General features: G+C 42.3%; 1 protein-coding gene across 1 annotated transcript; it reads left to right on the top strand.

Annotated features, from left to right (window-relative positions):
* The first annotated feature begins 44 nt into the window (after positions 1-44).
* LOC149999898 (uncharacterized) lies at positions 45-18,851 on the top strand. The gene is made up of 4 exons (XM_090289652.1): positions 45-187; positions 16,378-16,504; positions 16,710-16,770; positions 17,151-18,851. Exons 1-4 carry the CDS (start codon positions 185-187, stop codon positions 18,787-18,789), a joined length of 1,830 nt encoding a protein of 609 aa, XP_090145778.1. The 5' UTR covers positions 45-184; the 3' UTR covers positions 18,790-18,851.
* The last annotated feature ends 1,446 nt before the right edge of the window (positions 18,852-20,297 follow it).

Below are 20,297 nucleotides of genomic sequence, written 5' to 3'. Positions count from 1 at the left end.
TGAGGCAGGTGGGTGGGTTTATGTGTCACACGGGCGTGGACGTTTCAAGTCCCTCCAGCCCGGTTCAGGGTCTGGTGTCGCCTGCCTTTAACGGTCACTGGTGGCTCTATCACGGTCACATTTTGAACTGCACTGGCCGTGAGGGTCGTAGAAAGGACTCAGGGAGACCCAGGGAAACCTAGAAATGGTGAGTGTGCTGTTCTGAGGTGGGGAGACAGGGGAGACGTGCTGGTCGGAACCTGCTATGGCGGAGCCTCGGCTTCCCCGCGGTCAAGTCCGGAGTCCGCCACTGGACTCCGCCTATGCGCGGGGCGCCGCTCGGACCTCTGTCCCCTCCGGGTCTCAGCGGGGGGTCCTCGGCGGGCAGCCAGGACCCTGGGCATCCTGTCCCGTCACTGCGCGGCGACATCGGCTTCCGAGCCTCTCTGGGCAGCTCTGAGCCCGCGGCCCCGCGTCTCCCCAAATGGTGCGTTGACCACGGGGAGGGTGGTTAGGGGACAGTCGTGACTCGGGCTCCGGGGGTCGTATATGGGAGCAGCTGTGGTCTGTGGGGTCTCCAGTCTTTTCTGTCTCCCTAAGGGGAACCCACTCTCTCCTGAGTTTCCCAAATGTTTGGGAAACATGGTCTAAAATCCATGACCCTACTCTCCCGCCCCAGTCTTCCTGTAGGTAGCGGTAAGTCCCTAAATTTCCAGTTGCCTACAGCCATTCCCTAAACCAACTTTCTCTCTCCGATTCATAGCATTATTATCAATTATTTGTTCTATGGGGTGCATTTCAACCAGACCCAACATTTCAATTGTTTATCTTTCTCCCCCAGAGCCTTGCAAATGATCTTTTTAAAAGGTTTATATTTGTTCCCTGACCAGCGTGGCTCAGTTGGTTGAGCGTCCTCCCCCAAAGCGAAAGGTCGCCAGATGGATTTACCGTCAGGGCGCATGCCTGGGTTGCAGATTCAGTCCCTTGTTGGGGATTGTGGGAGAGGCAACAGATAGATGTTTCTCACTCACATCAGTGTTTCTCTCCCTCTCTTTCTCTCTCCCTTCCTCTCTCTCTAAAAACAAATAAATGAAATCTTTTTAAAAACGATATATATCCGTAGATATTTTGCATGGGAGGAAACCAGACAAGAACCACCTGGAAGACGTTTGTATGAAATCCCGTTTCCTCTCCCCCAGGATCTTTCCTGGGCACAGACATCCTATGGGAAGCCCTGAGTGGGGGGGTCATCTTTGGAGACTTCCCTGAGTGGTGTGCCCTGTCAGCACTGCCTCTCCTTGGGTTTGTCACTTGAAAATATTTCATCATCCTCATCGGCAGCCGTCCGTCTCGAGAGACGATGGCGTAGCTTCCTGAGAGTCTATCTGCACCGCCGAGAATGGCTGTGCAGTCCGACTCGGGAGTGACAATCCCTGCCGCACTTGTTACAGGTGAAGGCAGATGGCTGTTGTTGCTGCTGTTGACGCTGCTTCCGCCTCGATCTTTTCTGGACCGCCTCCTCGTTGCGCGCAGCCTCTGCGCGTGACGTACCTTGCCTGACCGCGAGCCTCCAGGCTAGGCGGTCGTCTGCTTGAACTTCCCATGTGTTGAGATTGAAGGAGCATTGTGTCATGTCCTTTTTGCAGATGTCTTTGAACCGCAGTTTTGGGCGCCCTGTCCTCCTCTGGCCTTCTGCTAGCTCGCCGTAGAGGAGGTCTTTGGGAATACGGCCTGCATCCATTCTTTTGACATGGCCGAGCCACCTGAGGCGTCTCTCACTAAGAACTGCATGCAAACTGCTCATGTTGGCTCGCTTCAGCACCTCGGTGTTGGGGACCTTATCCTGCCAGGCGACATGCAGGACGCGTCGCAGGCACCTCATGTGGAAGCTGTTGAGTTTCCTTTCGTGCCTTGCGTAGGTGGTCCACGTCTCGCTGCCATAGAGGAGAGTGCTGAGTACGCAGGCTTGGTAGATGCGCAGTCTGGTTTTCTCAGTGAGGCTGGAATTGTTCCACACTCGCCGGTTCAGTTTGGCCATAACTGTGGCTGCCCTGGCGATTCTCCGGTTGACCTCCAAGTCGACTGACAGAGAGCTCGAGATGGTGGACCTGAGGTAAGTGAAATCGTTGACAACCTCCAGGGTGTATCCGTCGATGGTGATGCATGGGGGAGTCCCCGTGCCTTGAGCCATAACGTTCGTCTTCGTCAGGCTGATGGCTAGTCCGAACTCCTTGCATGTGTGGGAAAGGCAAGTGACTAGCTGCTGGAGTCCCTCTTCGGAGTGTGATGTCAAGGCTGCGTCGTCGGCGAAGAGCATCTCACGGATGAGCACCTCTTTGACTTTGGTCTTGGCTCGTAGACGGGCCAGATTGTAGAGCTTGCCATCGGATCTGGTGTGAATGAAGACACCCTCGCTGCAGTCCTTAAAGGCGTATTGGAGGAGCATGGAGAAGAAGATTCCGAACAGCGTAGGCGCGAGGACGCAGCCCTGCTTTACTCCGCTGCTGACTGGGAAGGCCTCAGAGGTTGCGCCGTTGTAGGACACCGTGCTGTGCATGTTGTCGTGAAAGGACATGACCACAGCAAGCAGATGTGGTGGACAGCCAATCTTCCGTAGCAAGCTGAAGAGTCCGCTTCGACTGACCAGATCAAACGCCTTCGTGAGGTCGATAAAGGTGAGGTAGAGTGGTTTATGCTGCTCGTGACACTTCTCCTGCAGCTGGCGTAGGGAGAAGATCATGTCCACTGTTGATCGGCCAGCTCTGAAGCCACACTGGGACTCTGGGTAGACGCGGGAAGCAAGGGTCTGCAGGCGGGCAAGAGCGACCCGGGCGAATACTTTGCCGACGACGCTGAGGAGAGAGATGCCCCGGTAGTTGTTGCAGTCGCTGCGGTCTCCTTTGTTCTTGTACATGGTGATAATGTTGGCGTCTCTCATATCCTGGGGAATGTAACTCTCCTTCCAGCAGAGACAGAGTAGATGGTGGAGCGGCTGTAGCAGGACTGGTTTCCCGCTCTTCAGGATTTCTGGAGGGATTCCGTCGCTTCCTGGTGCTTTCCCGCAAGCGAGGCGGTCGATGGCTTTGCCAAGCTCTGCCGCAGTAGGTGGGGTGTCTAGCTCCTCCATGACTGGTAGGTCTGGGATGGCGTTAAGAGCAGTGTCTGTTACGGTGTTCCTCGTCGCGTACAGCTCGAGGTAGTGCTCGGTCCACCGCCGCATTTGCTGTTGCTGGTCAGTGATGACCTCACCTGTCTTGGACTTAAGGGGGGCGATCTTGGAGGGGATTGGGCCTGTTGCCTTCTTGATACCCTCATACATTCCTCGTGCGTTGCCTATATCGGCGGCTTCCTGGATGCTTCTGCACAGGTTTAGCCAATAGGTGTTGGCACAGTGGCGGGCGGTCTTCTGGACTTTGTTCCTGGCAGCCCGTAGAGCTTGAAGTGTACTGGGAGTGGGCGTGGCCTTGTAAGCCAGTAGGGCCTTCCTCTTAGCCTCGATCACGGGTTCCATTTCTTCCCAGTGAGCCTCGTACCAGTCAGCGTTCTTCCGCTCTTTCTTCCCGTAAGCAATAATGGCGGAGTTGTATATGGCGTCGCGGAGACGTGACCAATTGGATTCGATAATGTCATCTGCCGCCATTCCCTCGCCGAGTGCATCTTCCATCCTGTTGATGAATTGCTGGGTCTTAACTGGGTTGCTGGCACAACTGGTGTTGATGCGTGGGCGACCCTTCATCTTGGAGTGGTGCAACCTCTTCGGCATTATGCGCACCTTGCTTACCACGAGGGCATGGTCCGTGTCGCAGTCTGCACTGTGGTAGCTGCGGGTGAGGAGGGTGCTGCCAATATCCATTCTTCTGGTGATGACGAGGTCAAGCTGGTGCCAGTGGCAGGTGCGGGGGTGCCTCCATGACACCTGGTGGATCTCTTTGCACTTGAAGAATGTGTTTGTCACGCACAGGCCGTGGTGACACAAAAGCTCAAGCAGTCGCTGACCATTCTCATTGATCTTTCCTCTCCCAAAGTTTCCGAGGCAGGTGGGCCAGGCCATGTGGTCGGCTCCTACTCTTGCGTTGAAGTCTCCAAGGAGATAAAGAGCGTTACTTCTGGGGATCTTGGATAACGCTTCGTCCAGTGCATGGTAGAACTGTTCTTTCTCTTCAGTGGTGGCGCAGAGGGTTGGGGCATGCGCGCTAAGAATGCTGACTGGGCCGAAAGTTGTTGACAATCAGAGGGTAAGTAATCTCTCTGTGCCTCCTGTGGGTGGCTCTATGGAGTTAACAAGCGTGTTCTTCACAGCGAACCCAACACCGTGCTGTCTTGGTTGGTCCGGAGACTTCCCTTGCCAGTAGAAGGTGTAGTTGGTTTCTCTGATAGTTCCGTTGTCGGCCAACCGGGTCTCCTGTAGAGCCGCAATGTCGATGTTTAGTCGTGCCAGTTCCCTGTCGATGACGGCGGTTTTCCTGGCACCATTGATCCACGGAAGGTCTGCAGTAAGTCCGGGACACATGGTCCTGATGTTCCAGCTAGCGAGGCGAAGAGCTGGAGGCTTCTTTCTTGTTGTTTGCTTGGAATTGCCTGGTGTGAGTGTTTTGTGGCCCACTTTTCAAGAGACGCCTCTCTGATCCCCACGCACCCAGTGGGGCAGGCGAGCCATGGCGAGACGGCACCTAATTGGCTGGGGGCTGCCCAGCTTGAGGCGGGCGGTAGCTGTCCAGTGAGGTGCGATGACCTCTCCCACCATCAGAGGAGACCCCTGGCGCTCATTTCCTTCGCCAATCGGATGAGCTTATAACCGGTAACTGTCTCCTCCCGTGTTGAGTCGACATCTTGCGATGACGCTGGATTGTCCTCTCCAGTGAAGCTACAAAGCCTGGGCAGGGTGATATGGAGGGCCAGCTGTTGCCCATGCAGCAGACCCCCCCCCCCCCTCTTCGCAGCTGAAGGATCCAAGGGGAAAGACAGAGTCAATACAGCTTGGCTTCAGGTGCGCCGCAGGAGTTGCCGGTGTTGACTACAACGTCAAACCGCCTTAGGGACTCCGGCTCCGGATTTTCTGTCGGGGTTTACTCCCTTAGCCTTTCCCCTGAAGAGGTATGCCGCAAGGCAGCGGAGGTTTTTTGGAATCAGAGTTTTTCTTCTCTGATGTGCCCTGACTGGAAGATCGAACCAGCGACACCTAGCTCGCAGGCCGACGCTCAATCCACTGAGCCAAACCAGCCAGGGCAAATTTTGATTATTAGTCTATATTAATATATGTTATTCAGTAGTTTGTCTTTTATTTTGTTGATGATTTTCCTTGTGCAGAAGCTTTTCAGTTTGATGTAGTCCCAGTTGTTTATTTTTGTCTTTGTTGCCTTTGCTTTTGGTGTCAGATACAGAAAATCATCACCAAGACCTTTGTTAAGGAGTTTATGGTCTATGATTTCTTCTGGAAGTTTTATGGCTTCAGGGTTCATGTTCAAGTCTTTGCATTTGAGTTATTTTTTGTGTATGGTGTAAGATAGTGGTTCAGTTTCATTCTTTTGTCTGTGGCTGTCCAGTTTTCCCAGAAAAGCAGAATAGTAAGAAGTTAGGAAAATTTCTGGAAAAGTTGAATGGAGAAACTGATACAAGGACAAACAATCTGAACAGCTTACAGCTAGAACTTATCTACTTTAGAGCAAATGGTTTATACCTCTCCTCTCTAACCTGAGAATAAATAGCAAAAATCACCCTGGTCGGGGAGGTAGAGAAAAGAGACCCAATTAATGCCATTTGTACCAGCTAAACTCAAGGACAGGTAAAGTCAGGGGAACAAATAGTAAAAACCCCATTAAAGCCAGACAGACCCAAGATAAAAGTAAAGCAGTAAAGCTGACTGGAGAATGATTCCAAACTCCCCATACACTCATTTTTATGCACTGCATATTAAAAATGCACCTGGGAAGCTGATGAATATCTGTTGAAACCATCCCCTAAGATTCTTGCTCAAGGAAGAGAGATAAAAACCCTCATGACAAAGACCCAGCACTGGCTCATTTTGGAGCATGTCCATGTCTGTTCCCAGGAATGAACTTCTTACTTTTTTTCTCCTAAACTCTAAGGGTCCCCATGAGATTTGCAACCAGGGAAGCAGCAGGCAGTGGCAGCTCATCTCAGGCTTACCCCAAATCCTGTCTCCAAGGCCCCCTTTTTCCTGACTTCCCAGTGAGCTAACAGCAGCCCTGCCTTGGCTCACTCTTCCCTATAATGTTTCTAGGGAGCCAGAGTAGAGCACCGCCTCGGCTCTCTCCTGTTGCTTTTGTCCTAAGTCCTTGCTTGTTTCACTGTGCCCAGCTTTAATAAACACACTCTCAAACTCAACCTCTACTCATGCTGTGAAATGTTTTCTACACAAAGTCAAGAACCCACACACTACAGCCTCCCCCCCACCCTGCCACCACCACAAGGCAGACCCACTTCTGGCCCAGTCCCTGTCTGGTGACACTGTCACCATTTATTTGAAGTACCTGTGTTTTTGACATTGTATATTCTTAGCTTCTTTGTTGTGAATTAATTGACCATATTTGTGTAGGGTTATTTCTGGGCTCTCTATTCTGTTCCATTGATCTATGTATCTTTTATGTGTTTTCATGCCAATACTGTGTTTTTCTAAATTACAGTAGTTTTGTCATATTATTTGAAATCTGGAAGAGATGATCCTCACTTTTTTTCTTTTTTTCTTAAGGATTTTATTGTTGTTGTTATTGCTCTTTTGGGTCTTTTATGATTCCATACACATTTTAGGATTTTTTTGTTCTATTTCTGTTAAGAATGCCATTGGAATTTTGATAGGGACTGCATTGAATCTATAAATTGCTTTGGGTATTATATATATTTTAACAATATTAATTCTTCCAATCCATGAGTGTGGGATATCTTTCCAGTTATTTGTGTCTTCTACATTTTTTATTAATGTGTTGTAGTTTTCAGTACACAGGTCTTTTAACCTCTTTGGTTAAATTTATTCTGCAGTATTCTTTTTGGAGAAATTTGTAAATGTGATTGTTTCATCAATTTCTCTTTGTCACAGTTTATTATTAATTCATAGACATGCAACATATTTTTGCATATTGATTTTGTATTCTGCAACTTTACTGAATTTATTACTTCTGTTTTTTAATGGCGTTCTTATAGTTTTATACATCTAATATCATGTCATCTGCAAATAGTGACAGTTTTACCTTTTTCTTTACAATGTTTTTTTTTTGAGGTGGGTGCTAACTGCCCTGACTAGGAGTTAAAATACTGTGGTTCATAAAAGTTGTCAGAGTTCTTGGCTTGTCTTGATCTTAGAGGAGAAGCTTTCAGGTTTTTATCATTGAGTATGTTATTTGTGGTCTTACCTTTTCATTGTTGATTATGATGTTATTAGCTGTGGGCTTATCATATATCACTTTGAGGTACATTCCCTCTACACCTGCTTTTTTGATAGTTTATTAAAATCCTAAATGGATGTTGAATTTTATGATATTCTTTTTCGGCATTTATTAAGATGATTATGTGATTTTTATTCTTCATTTTATTAATGTAGTGTGTTACATTGGCTCATTTGCAGATGTTGAACCATTCTTGCATTCCTGAAATAAATTCCACTTGATCATGATGTATAATTTTTAAAAATATATTTGTGAATTTGGTTTGCTAACATTTTGTTGAGATGCTTTAGCATTTATGTTCTTCAGGGATATTAGCCTATAATCGTTTTTTTAAATTACTTATTTATTTGTTTGTTTATTTATTTTTATTTTTAGAGAGAGGGGAAAGGAGAAAGAGAGAGAGAGAAACATCACTGTGTGGTTGCCTCTCACTTGCACCCCCAACTGGGGACCTGACATGCAACCTAGTCATGTGCCCTGACTGGGTATTCTTTTCTTTTTGTGTCCTTGTCTGGTTTTGGTATTGGGTAATGTTAGCCTCATAATATGAGTTTGGAAGAGTTCCCTCTCATCCCACTTTTTAAAAAATTAGCCCACATCTTATATAAACTATAAAATCCCATGATCCACTGGGTTACAGTGTCAGAAAGCAACATGTTTATGACTTAAGTCATAAATCTAAGGAGGTCATGGAGCAGCTATTTTCTTCCCCACTGTTCCTTTGGGCCAACAAATCAGTCCATCCCATTCTGGAGAACAATTTCCCCCAGTTTCAACGTGGCTTCTGCTTTATATCCTTAGTTATAGGACTTCTGTTCAGCTAGATTTCAGGCCTTCTGCATGGTAGTTGTTCTGTAATTTAGTTGTAACTTTAATGTTATTGTGGTAGTTTCCAACTCCCGCATTTACCTATGCTGCCATCTTAACTGGAACTCCCATTCTAGTTTTTGAAGAATTTAAGAAGGATTGGTATTAATTCTTTGATTGTTTGGTAGAATTCAACAGTGAAGCCAACTGGACCTGAACCTTTTTGGGGGGTAGGGAGTGGTATTTTTTCTGATTCAATCTCCTTACTAGTAATTGGTCTGTTTAGATTTCCTAATTATTTATAATGTAGTCTTGTTAGATTGTATGTTTCTAGGAATTTATTCATTTCTACTAGGTTATTCAAATTGTTTATAATTATTCATAGTAGTCTCTTACAATCCTTTTTATTTCTGTGGTATCAGTTTTTACATCTCTTTCCTTCTGATTTTATTAATTTTTACCCCCTTTTTTTTTGTTGAGTCTAGCAAAGATTTGTCAATTTTGTTTCCAAAGAACCAGCTCTTACTTTTATTGGTCTTTTCTATTGTCTTTTTATTTTCTGACTTATTTACTTATTGTCTAATTTTCTTTATTTCCTTCCTTTTGCAAACTTTGGGTTTTGTCTTTTTTAAAAAAATAATTCTTTGAGATGTAGAATTACAAATATTTAAGCACCTTTAGATAGAAGTATACTAAATATTTTATACATGTTTTCTCCAAGTGAACAAAAAAAGACTATTGTTATAAGATTTTTTAAATTGGCAACTCTAAGCATTTTATTTGGTTTCTCTGAACCCAGATGATCACAATCTTAATGTAATGTGCTTTAGAATCTGTAGTATAAAGTTCAGTTCATCAATTATAAGATTCTTGAATTCAAAGGACACTTAGTTTGTAACCAACTTTCTTATGTATATATTTAAACAAGATGGCTAAAAATAAGCAAACTATAGTCTAGAGAGAAACATAAATACTAGTACATGCATTGTCTAGGGCCTCAGCTATGACATATCATTTAAATGATTTAAGTCAGACATTGGCTTAAGTTCTTTAGTGACCAGAATTAAATAACAGTGTGTGTTGAGGTCAGTCTTTTCCATCTATGCCTGGATTTTGGAGTGCTGATATTCCATTAATGGGACTATCCAATTCCTGTCACTATAATCCTTTGAAGAAAACATAATATTCTTCACAACAGAAGAAAATTTTTAATTGAGAGTTACTAGGTGACCCAGCAATAGTACTGTTTCTGGGTATATACTGTAAATAAATATTTCAGTCCAGGGACTGAAAGAGATATTTTTACATCTGTGTTCATAGGAGCATTATTCATGAGAGCCAAAAGATGGAGCAACCCATGTGACCATTTAGTTTATACACACAATGGAATATTATTTAGATTTAGAAAGAAAGGAAACTGACATATGTTGCAGCCTGGGTGAACCTTTACATATGCTAAGTGACCTAAGCCATTCATAAAAGGACAACTACTATATGAATCCACTTGCTTGAGGTACCTAAAATAGTGAAAGTCATGGAGACAGAAAGTAGGGTGGTGGTTGCCAGGGCTTGGGGACAAAGGGGAATAGGGAGAGGTTGTTTAATATGCAATAGATACTCAGCTTTCAAGCATGAAAGCTGTTATGAGATTGGTTTGTCTATGCCAATGTACTTCTCCCTACTGAACTATATATTTAAGATGTAAATGTTACAGTATGTGTATATTCCCACAATTAAAAGTAAATATAGAAGCAACAGAGTGAAAACACAACCCACACAATAAAATAAAATTGTGCAAATCATATACCTAATAAGGGATTTGTATCAAAAAATATATAAAACTCCTACAACTCAATATTTTTAAAAAGTCAAATAACCCAATTTTAAAATGTCAAAGGATGTAGACATTTTTTTCCCTAGGAAGATGTACAAATGGGCAAGAATACATGAAAAGATGCTAACAATCCCACCCTGACTGGTGTGGCTCAGTTGGTTGGTTGCCATCCCGCAAAGGGAAAGGTCTCTGGTTCGATTCCTGGTCAGAGCACATGCCTGGGTTGCTCTGCAGTTGGGGCACAGAGGAAAGGCTCAATGTGTCTCTCCCTTTCTTTTTCCCACCCTAAAAAATATAAGATAAATAAGTAATTTTTTAAAAAGATCCTAGAAATCCTTACTCATCAAGGAAAGCCAAATCAAAACCCTAATGAGATACCACATCACTCCGCCAGGATGGCTGGAATCAAAAAGTGAGATAATAAGTTTTGTGGAGTATATGGAGAAATCCAAACCCTCATCCACAGCTGGTGGGAGTATAAAATGGTTCTGCTGTCACTTAGGAAATCAGGCTAACAGGTACCCCAAATTTAAACCTAGAATTACTCTAGGACTCAGCAGTTCATTCCCAGGTATATATGCCCAAAGAAATAAAAATATATTTTCAAACAAAAACTTATAGTTGAAGTTTTATTGAAACATTATTCAAAATAGCCAAAAAGTGCAAACAAATCAATGTCCATTAACATGAATAAACACAATGTGCTTTACCCATAAATGCAATGTTTAGCCCTAACAGGAGATGGAGCAGCCATACTCTCGTATGGAGGTGAGGAAGGGTGGGTAGAAGCCTCAACCTGTGAACAGTGAAAGATCAAATGGACCCAGACTATTCATTACATGTGGTGAGGTCATTTAAATTCCTTTTCATCCTCACCCAAAGATGTTTATTGATTTTAGAGAGAAAGGAAGAGAGGACGGTGAGGAGAGAGAGGAGAGACATTGATGTGAGGAGGAAACATGGATTGGTTGCCCTGCCATGCGCCCCCCACTGGGGATCAACCCAGTAACCTTTTGGTATAGGGGCCAGCACTCCAAACAGCTCAGCCACCTGGCCAGGTGAAGTCATTTTTAAGTGCGTTCCATGAGGGGCCTTAGAGCCTATGCTAAACTCTAGCCCCAGCAGTACCTCTGATCCTCTGGTCCCAGTCTGGCCTGGGTGCCACTCTTGCTCTGCACAGGACATCACTCCTTTTGGAAACTGACTCTAGAATTCCCTTTGCACATCCATGATCCCACATTTAGAAAGAAGGGCAGGAAGATGCTTGTGCCCCCGTTAGGACCAGCAACAAGATTTGTTAAAAGCCCTGGTCGGCTAGCTGAGTTGGTTAGAGCATGGTCCCCCACACCGAGGTTGTGGGTTCCATCTCCTGTCAGAGCACACACAAGAAGCAGTCAATGAGCTCTGGCTGGTGTGGCTCAATGGACTGACTGCCAGCCATCCTGTGAACCAAAGGGTCACTCGTACTATTCCCAGTCAGGGAAGTCAGGGAACATGCCTGGGTTGCAGACCAGGTCCCCAGTTGGGGGTGCGCGAGGCAACCACGCATTGTTTCTCTTCCTCTCTTTCTCCGTCTCCCTCTCTCTCTCTCTCCCTCTCTCTCAATAAATAAATAAATAAATAAATAAATAAATAAATAAATACTTTTTAAAAAGAAGCAGCAACCAATGAATGCATAAATAAGTGGACCAACAAAGTGATGTCTTGCTGTCTCTCTGTCTGTCTCGATCAATTAAAAAAAAAAAAAATCCTGGTGGAAGCTGATTCTGTTAAGTCATCTGACCTCCCCCCAGTTGTCACTCGGGAACTGGGAAGTCCTTTCAATCTGTCCAGTCTGGTGCAGCTGAGGCAGGGGGGAGGGGCGATGCTTAGAAAACCACAAGCACATGCCCCAGTTCAGGTCTTACCTTCACCTAACCTCCCAGTTGGGTCTGGTGCCGCCTCAATCAAGCTCCAACCTGTACCGGAGGTGGGAGCTCAAGGGATGGAGCTTAAGGGATGATGCTGGGGAACCCCAGAAACTGGGAAATGGTGAGTGTGCAGGGCCCAGGTGTGCAGAAGGGGACCAGGGGCTGGCTGAAACCGGCCTCCCCACAGTCAAGTCCAGACTCTGTACCAGAGTTCACCAAAGACTCAGATTGAACCTTGGGGTTATGCTGGACCCCGGGTGTCCTGTGCCGTCGCTGGCACAGCGACTTCAGCCCAGCCTGGCCCAGCCCCACCCCCGAGCCTCTCCAGGGCAGCTCTGTGCCTGCAGCCCTGCATCTCCCCAGATGGTGCAGTGACCAGGGAGAGGGTCATTGGGGACAATGCGGGGGTGCCTCCATGACACCTGGTGGATCTCTTTGCACTTGAAGAATGTGTTTGTCACGCACAGGCCGTGGTGACACAAAAGCTCAAGCAGTCGCTGACCATTCTCATTGATCTTTCCTCTCCCAAAGTTTCCGAGGCAGGTGGGCCAGGCCATGTGGTCGGCTCCTACTCTTGCGTTGAAGTCTCCAAGTAGATAAAGAGCATTACTTCTGGGGATCTTGGATAACGTTTCGTCCAGTGCATGGTAGAACTGTTCTTTCTCTTCAGTGGTGGCGCAGAGGGTTGGGGCATACGCGCTAAGAATGCTGACTGGGCCGAAAGTTGTTGGCAATCGGAGGGTAACCGGTAACTGTCTCCTCCTGTGTTGAGTCGACATCTTGCGATGACGCTGGAGTGTCCTCTCCAGTGAAGCTACAAAGCCTGGGCAGGGTGATATGGAGGGCCAGCTGTTGCCCATGCAGCAGACCCCCCCTCTCTTCGCAGCTGAAGGATCCAAGGGGAAAGACAGAGTCAATACAGCTTGGCTTCAGGTGCGCCGCAGGAGTTGACGGTGTTGACCGCCTTAGGGACTCCAGCTCCGGATTTTCTGTCGGGGTTTACTCCCTTAGCCTTTCCCCTGAGGAGGTATGCCGCAAGGCAGCGGAGGTTTGGAGTCAGAGTTTCCCTTCTCCTTAGCCTTTCCCCTGAAGAGGTATGCCGCAAGGCAGCGGAGGTTTTTTGGAGTCAGAGTTTTCCTTCTCTGGTGAATCCATGAAGTATTCCACAGATTACAGCTAAATCCAGTTGTTTCATAGTGCTGCCCAGTTCCACTCTGTCCTTCCTGATTTCCCCTGCTGGAATTTCTAGTTCATGATGGGATAGTGTTAAAGTCTCCAGCTGCAGTAGTGGATGGAGACAATATTTCTCCTTGCATTCTATCAGCTCTTGCCTTATGTATTTTGCCCCTGTGTTGTTATGTATATACATATAAAGACTTACTGTGCCTTCTTGGTAAAGGAATTCCTTTATCATTCTGAGATGCCCCTCTTTATCTCTGAGCTCTCTTTGGTTTCAAATTTTCATTGTCTTTTACATACCTATGCCAGCTTTCCTTTGATTACTGTTGGCATGATATATTTTCCTCCACTCTTTTTACCTTTCATCTATCTAGATACAGCTTTATATTGAGAGAGGATTTCTTGTAGACTGTATATAAATGTGATTTTTAAAAAATATGATCTTACTGTATTTTTCAATTGTATTGAGATCATTGATGTTTAAAGTGATTATTGTTACCCAGCCTTTTACTATTTTCTATTTGTTTCCCTAGTCCTTCATTTCTATTTGTCTTCCTTTTTTTCTCTGCCTTCTTTCGCTTTAACTAAGCTTTTTACCTAATTTTTTATTTCTCTCATAGCATATCAGTCACATATCAAAAAAACTTTTTTAACTGTTACCTTTGAGTTTTGAGTATACATTTATAACTAACCCATATGCTCTGTCAGCTTTACTGGTTGTGCAAGTACCTCATACCGCACTATTCCCATTTGCCTCATCACTGTCCCTTGTCACATTGTTGTCATTCATTTCAATTACACATAAGCATTTTTAATAATATTACTATTACATCATTGCTAATATTATTTTAAACAAAATGTCATGTGTTACATGATAAGAAATATAAAAGATGTTTTATCCTTATTCCTTTTTTAACCTTCCACCTTTATCATGAATTTTTTAACATTTCATAGTAGGTGTACTAGTGACAAATTTTCTCTACTTGTGACTCAGAAAATCCTTACTTCTTTATTTTTGAAGGATAATTTTGCTTGATACAGAATTTTATGATAGTGTTTTTTAATTAAAAAATATTTAATATTTTACTCCACTCTGTTTTTGCACATTCTTTTTTGAAAAAGTATTTAATTTAATTCAGATCTTTGGTTCTCTATATGTCATGTCTGTTTTCCCCTCTGTCTTCTTTCAATAAATTCTGTTTGTCTCTGATTTTTGCCTAATTTGAATACAATATACTTGAATAAGCATTTTTGGTGTTTTTTATGTTTTGTAGTTTATAACTTTATGAATCTATAATGTGCCATCTATTAGTAATTTTCGGAAATTCTAATGATCATTCCTTCTCTTAATTTTTTCAGTTTCTGTCTCTCTCTTTTTTTAGGTATTCCTATTATGTGTATGTCAAACCTCATGTTAAAGAAATTTGTCCTGGGTTCATAGATATTGTGTCCTGTCTTTTTTGTTCTTTATTATCTTTGTATTAGACTATGGTGAAATTTGTTTTTATTGTACGCTTGGGGAAAACAATATTTAGGACATACCATCTTCTCCCCTATTTCGGAGATGACAGTTTGCTCTATGACCAAGACTCTGATGGATCTAAGAAGAGTTGTTTATTTCAAGGATTTTGTTTTTGTTTTTGTTTTCAGTTTTATTTTTTGTTTGGTTCAGTGTCTTTTTTAGGGGTGGAGTTGTTTTCTGTGGTGTTTAACTTTTTAAATTATTTGTCTGTGTGTGTGTGTGTGTGTGTGTATCTGCATGAGATTGAGGATGACATCTCCTAAGTTTTTTAAGTGCCACACTAGAAGTTGATGGATAGCCTCTAAAGTGACTTGTTGGTGAACACTTCCTCGGAAAATTGGAAAAGGAAAATTTGTGTGTGTGTGCTTTGTTGTTGTTGTTGTTGTTGTTGTTGTCGTTTGAGAAAAGCACTACTGAATCCTTTATGTGGTCTATAATCATGAGCAAACTCACCAACCACCCATGTGAACTTCAATGAATTTCCTTGCAATCTGCAGCTCTAAACCTGTTCCTCAAGGGCAGCAAGGCCCAGGGTACCCTGTTATAGTTTGATCATAGAGAGGTCTCCTGGCCTGTTATCTCTTTAGACAGTCTAAAATTTGAGTAGAGGTAGCTGTGGCTGGTGTTGTTCAGTGGATTGAGTGCTGGCTTAGGAAATGAAAGGTCACCGGTTCAATTCCCAGCCAGGACACATGCCTGAGTTGTGGTCCAGGTCCCCGATTGATGTTTCTCTCCCTCTCTTTCTTCCTCCTTTCCCCTCTCTCTAAAAATAAATATATAAGATCTTTTAAAAAATAGATAAAGCATTCTTCTTTGCAGTCTGAGCTTTGCACTCTGAGCTGTAAGTTCTAAGTAACTTTCCAATCTCATTAAATTGGACAGAGAGAGGGGAAGAATTCAGTCTATGATAAATAAAACACAAGTTAAAAGCATGTTTGGAGGATATGAGCTGTTTACTGGTAAAGTCCTGAAGAATTTTAGGATGACATGGTCAGCTGACTTTGTTCTAAGTTTGATTTCTGTAGGTCTTCTGGACTTGCATGTTTGGTGATGGGGTGAGAAGAAATGCTTCTAATTCTTCACTATATTTTATTCATTAAAACTTGATACAGATTTTACCCTCTTCCTCCTGGAGTGCTGTAAATGGTAGGTAATAAGGAGGAAAATGAAATAATTTTTTTTCACAAGGAATTGATGGTCTTAAAAAGTTATGTTTGTTTTTTTTTAATAATTTATTTATTTGTTTGTTTACTTATTTTATTTTTAGAGAGAGGGGAAAGGAGAAAGAGAGGGAGAGAAACATCACTGTGTGGTTGCCTCTCACTCTTGCCCCCAACTGGGGACCTGACATGCAACCTAGTAATATGCCCTGACTGGGAATCGAACCAGTGACACCTGGCTCACAGGCCAACACTCAATCCACTGAGCCACAGCAGCCAGGGCAAAAGTTATGTTTTTTTATCTATATAACATTTCCGTTATTTTCCTACATGCTCAGAACCATGACATTGGAAATGCAGAAAATGTAAAGTTATCACAGTAAAAATGTGTAATTTCCATGTGTTAATGATGGTATTAAATATATGAGGAAGAAAGTGTGGACAGAGAATAAGTTTTGATGATCAAGTCAGAGATGAGATGTTTGGAGACAAGAGGATCACACGTAACCTTCCTATAAATGGGGTCTAGGTGCCCAGTGCTGTCAGTCTCACACATCCTACTCTACACATATTTGGGATGTTTTAGGACTCAGTGGCCTTTGAGGATGTGGCTGTGACCTTCAGTCTGGACGAGTGGGCCTTACTGGAGCCTTCTCAGAAGAAGCTCTACAGAGATGTGATGCAGGAAACCTTCAGGAACCTGGCCTCCATAGGTAAGGATGAGGACACTCCTTCAATTGTCAAGGAGAAAACAAGTGTTACTTTGCCATCAACGTTGTTCCATGATGTGGGATGTGGGAAGGGCGGATGCTGGTAAATAAACTGGGTGTGGTCACAGCTCATCATAGAACTAGAAGCTAATGATTTTTTTTTATAATTCTAATGCTTTGGAATCATTTTTCTGGTTCTGAATTTTAGGGAAAAAATGGAGAGATCCTGACACTGAAGATCAATACAAAAAGCAGGGGAGGAAACTAAGGTGAGTTGCACAATAGAAAGCAGGGTCTCGTGTGAGAATTCTCATTTGATATGAAAACTTTTAAAAAAGTTAATAAACCCTGCTTAAAATGTTTTTCTTAGAAAATTTTTACTAAAAATGCTTTCTTAAATGTAACATACATGTTCAGTTTTGCAAAATTGTTCATGTGGAAACAATATTAATAAAACCTACATGTGCATATCACAGTTTGATAATAGCATGGGTGAAGTCTTTCTGGAGAGCATTCAGTACATTTAATTTCAGACAATTTAGACAAGATAGAATACCTATACTTTTCCTACAAATCATAGTAAATATGATGAATATAAAATAATTAATAAAAGATTTATTACTAATGTGCTTCTTGTTTTTTTTTATAGAAGTCAAATGGTAGAGAAACTCTGTGTAAGTAAAGCGAATAATCAATGTGAAGAAAACTTCAGCCTTATTTCAAATTACAATCTGAAGAAGAAACCTACTGGAGTAAAACCATTTGAGTACAGTTCATGTGGAGAAGTGTTTGTATATCATTCATCTCTTGAAAAACTCATTAGATGTCACACTGGACAATATGAGCATCTGAAACACGGGAAGAAGCCATATCAATGCAAGGTATGTGGGAGAGCATTTAGTTATCTACAGTGCTTTGAACAACATGAAAGAAATCACAATAGAGAGGAAACCTATAAATGTAAGGAATGTGGAAAAGTCTTCATGTGCCTCAAAACCCTTCAAAAACACATGGTAACACACTCTACAGATTCTCCTTATAAATGTAAAGAATGTGGAAGAGTCTTCAATTGTACAAGTTCACTGCAATTACATAAAAGATTGCACACTGGAGAGAAACCCTATAAGTGTAAACAATGTGGGAAAACCTTCAGTACTTTTAATTCTCTTCAAATGCATGAAATAACTCACAGTATACAGAAACCCTATGAATGTAAGGAATGTAGAAAAGCCTTCAGATATTATCAAAGTTTTCAAACACATGAAAGAAAGCACACTGGAGAGAAACCCTATGTATGTAAAAAGTGTAGTAAAGCATTTAGTTGTCTCAGTTATCTTCGAAAACATGAAAGAATTCACAGTGTAGAAAAACTCTATGAATGTAAAATATGTAATAAAGCATTCAGGTATCCCAGTTATCTTCAAATACATGAAAGAACTCACACTGCAGAGAAACCCTATGAGTGTAAAATATGTAGTAAAGCATTCAGTTGTCTCGGTTATCTTCGAAAACATAAAAGAACTCATACTGGAGAGAAACCATATGGATGTAAGGAATGTGGAAAAGCATTCAGATGTTATCAAAGTCTTCAAACACATGAAAGAAGTCACACTGGAGAAAAACCCTATAAATGTAAAATATGTATTAAAGCATTCAAGTGTCTCAGTGATCTTCGAAGACATGAAAGGACTCACACTGCAGAGAAACCCTATGAGTGTAAAATATGTAGTAAAGCATTTAGATGTCCCAGTTACCTTCAAATACATGAAAGAAATCACACAGGAGAGAAACCCTATGTGTGTAAAATATGTAGCAAAACATTCAGGTATCCTAGTTATCTTCAAATACATGAAAGAACTCACACTACAGATAAATCCTATGAATGTAAAATATGTAGTAAAGCATTTAGATGTCCCAGTTACCTTAGAACACATGAAAGAACTCACACTGAAGAGAAACCCTATGTGTGTAAAATATGTAGTAAAGCATTCAGGTATCTCAGTTATCTTCTAATTCATGAAAGAACTCATACTGGAGAGAAACCCTATGACTGTAAGGAATGTGGAAAAGCCTTCAGCTATCACACAAACTTTCGAAGACACCTGGCACGGCACACTGGAGAGAAACCATATAAAAATGTAGAATGTGGGAAAGGCTTCAGTTATTCCAGTTCCTTTCAAACACATGAAAGGACTCACTGGATAAAAGCTCTTGAATGTAAAAAGCATGGGAAAGACTTGAATTGGCCCTCATTCTTACATGTGAAAACTCCCATGAAAGAGAAATAAACATGTAAGTAAAATGAGAAAGTTTAATAGAAATTAATTCATGTATAAGGTGCCAGCAAACTTTCAACATGAAAAAGTTATTTTTGAAATTGTAAATATATTGTGTTTATTAAACCTCTTTCTTAAAGTGCATTACTGGGCCTTGGATTGCTACTAATTACTTCAGAAATGAAAATCAGATGAGGTAATTCTGAGAGTTGTCTTTCAACAATAGTACATAAGATTAATAGTGCTTTTTCCTTAAAACGTTTAATTTTTTCTTCATTTTGAAACTTGTTAGACCCATAGGTATTTAAAATGTGTTTCTTATGTGCAGTTAAGTTATATTTTCTTACAGTGTTTCCTCGTTCTGTGTTAAGGGGTCATTTTAAAAGTTTGGTAGTTTGATTTTCATAGTGGTCTTGTAACAATCCTTTGTATTCCTAGATTATTTTTTATATATGGGGGACCCAAAAAACGAATTATATTCTAGAGGGTGGGCCTCTTGTAGTACAGCCTTCTCCTGCGAGGTGAGTGTTCTAGGAACCCATCTGTATCAGTGTATTAGCTGGCATTGTTGAGAGAGGTTGAATTCAGCTTCATTGAATTTTTTTGAAGACTTTAAGTGCATTTGCCCAATTTATGATGGGTGATTTACAAGCACACCGGCCCACACTGCACTGAGTGTTCAGCAGTTTTTGACCAAAACCAGCATGACCCCTGTGCCCCACCCTCCCTATTCACCCAGTCTCGCCCCTAGTGACTTTTTTTTTGTTTGTTTCTCTGGATGAGGAAAGTCCTCAAAGGGAAACATTTTGCCTTTGTGGAAGAGGTGTGAAACAAAAAATGGCAAAAGCACTAAAAGTCATCAAAATCCATGAGTTCAAAAACTATTTTGAGCAGTGGAAAAAACATCTCAAAAGATATATTACATCAAATCAGGAGTTCTTTGAAGGTGACTGGAATAAATACACAATTTTTAATAAATAAATTCTGGGTTTTTTGGGTCCACCTTTGTATTCTACTTTTCTCTCTGAGAAAGCTCCTTCTGGGGAGTGCAAGAGCCTTTATTCCATTTTCATACTGATAAATATTTAGAATAAACTTTATGTATGTCAATTTTGTGAAGGAATGTAGTTTCATGTGAATATTCTTTTTACATTTTGCCTCTGGTTTTTGTTTTCCCTTCTGACTGGTATTGCTTGAATTGACTTTGATTTAAAAAGAGGGACCGGTAATAGGGCAACAAAATCTAAAGTTGGAAATGTGGGTCATGTTAGGAACTTGATTTTCCAGAATCCATCTCCTTTGTGATTTTGTTAGAATTCATTAATAGCCTTACTTGCAGTAAATTTGGAAGGCAAAACAAAGAGGGCATTAGTCAGATTTTGGAGCCCCCATTTGGACAGATAGATACATGGGAGCTTCAAGGACTCCATCTTGCAGCCACCCCCCCCTTTTTTTTTATTCTTTGATTTGTCAATCAAAACTATCATCAAAACCTTCATCAACTGTCATGCTATCCATTT

Source organism: Furipterus horrens, unplaced genomic scaffold (genome assembly GCF_987537825.1).
Source record: "Furipterus horrens unplaced genomic scaffold, mFurHor1.1.pri manual_scaffold_10, whole genome shotgun sequence".
In the NCBI taxonomy this organism is placed as follows: Eukaryota; Metazoa; Chordata; class Mammalia; order Chiroptera; family Furipteridae; genus Furipterus; species Furipterus horrens.
Note: the sequence above shows the minus strand (reverse complement) of the source record. Positions and strands in the feature narration are given on the sequence as shown.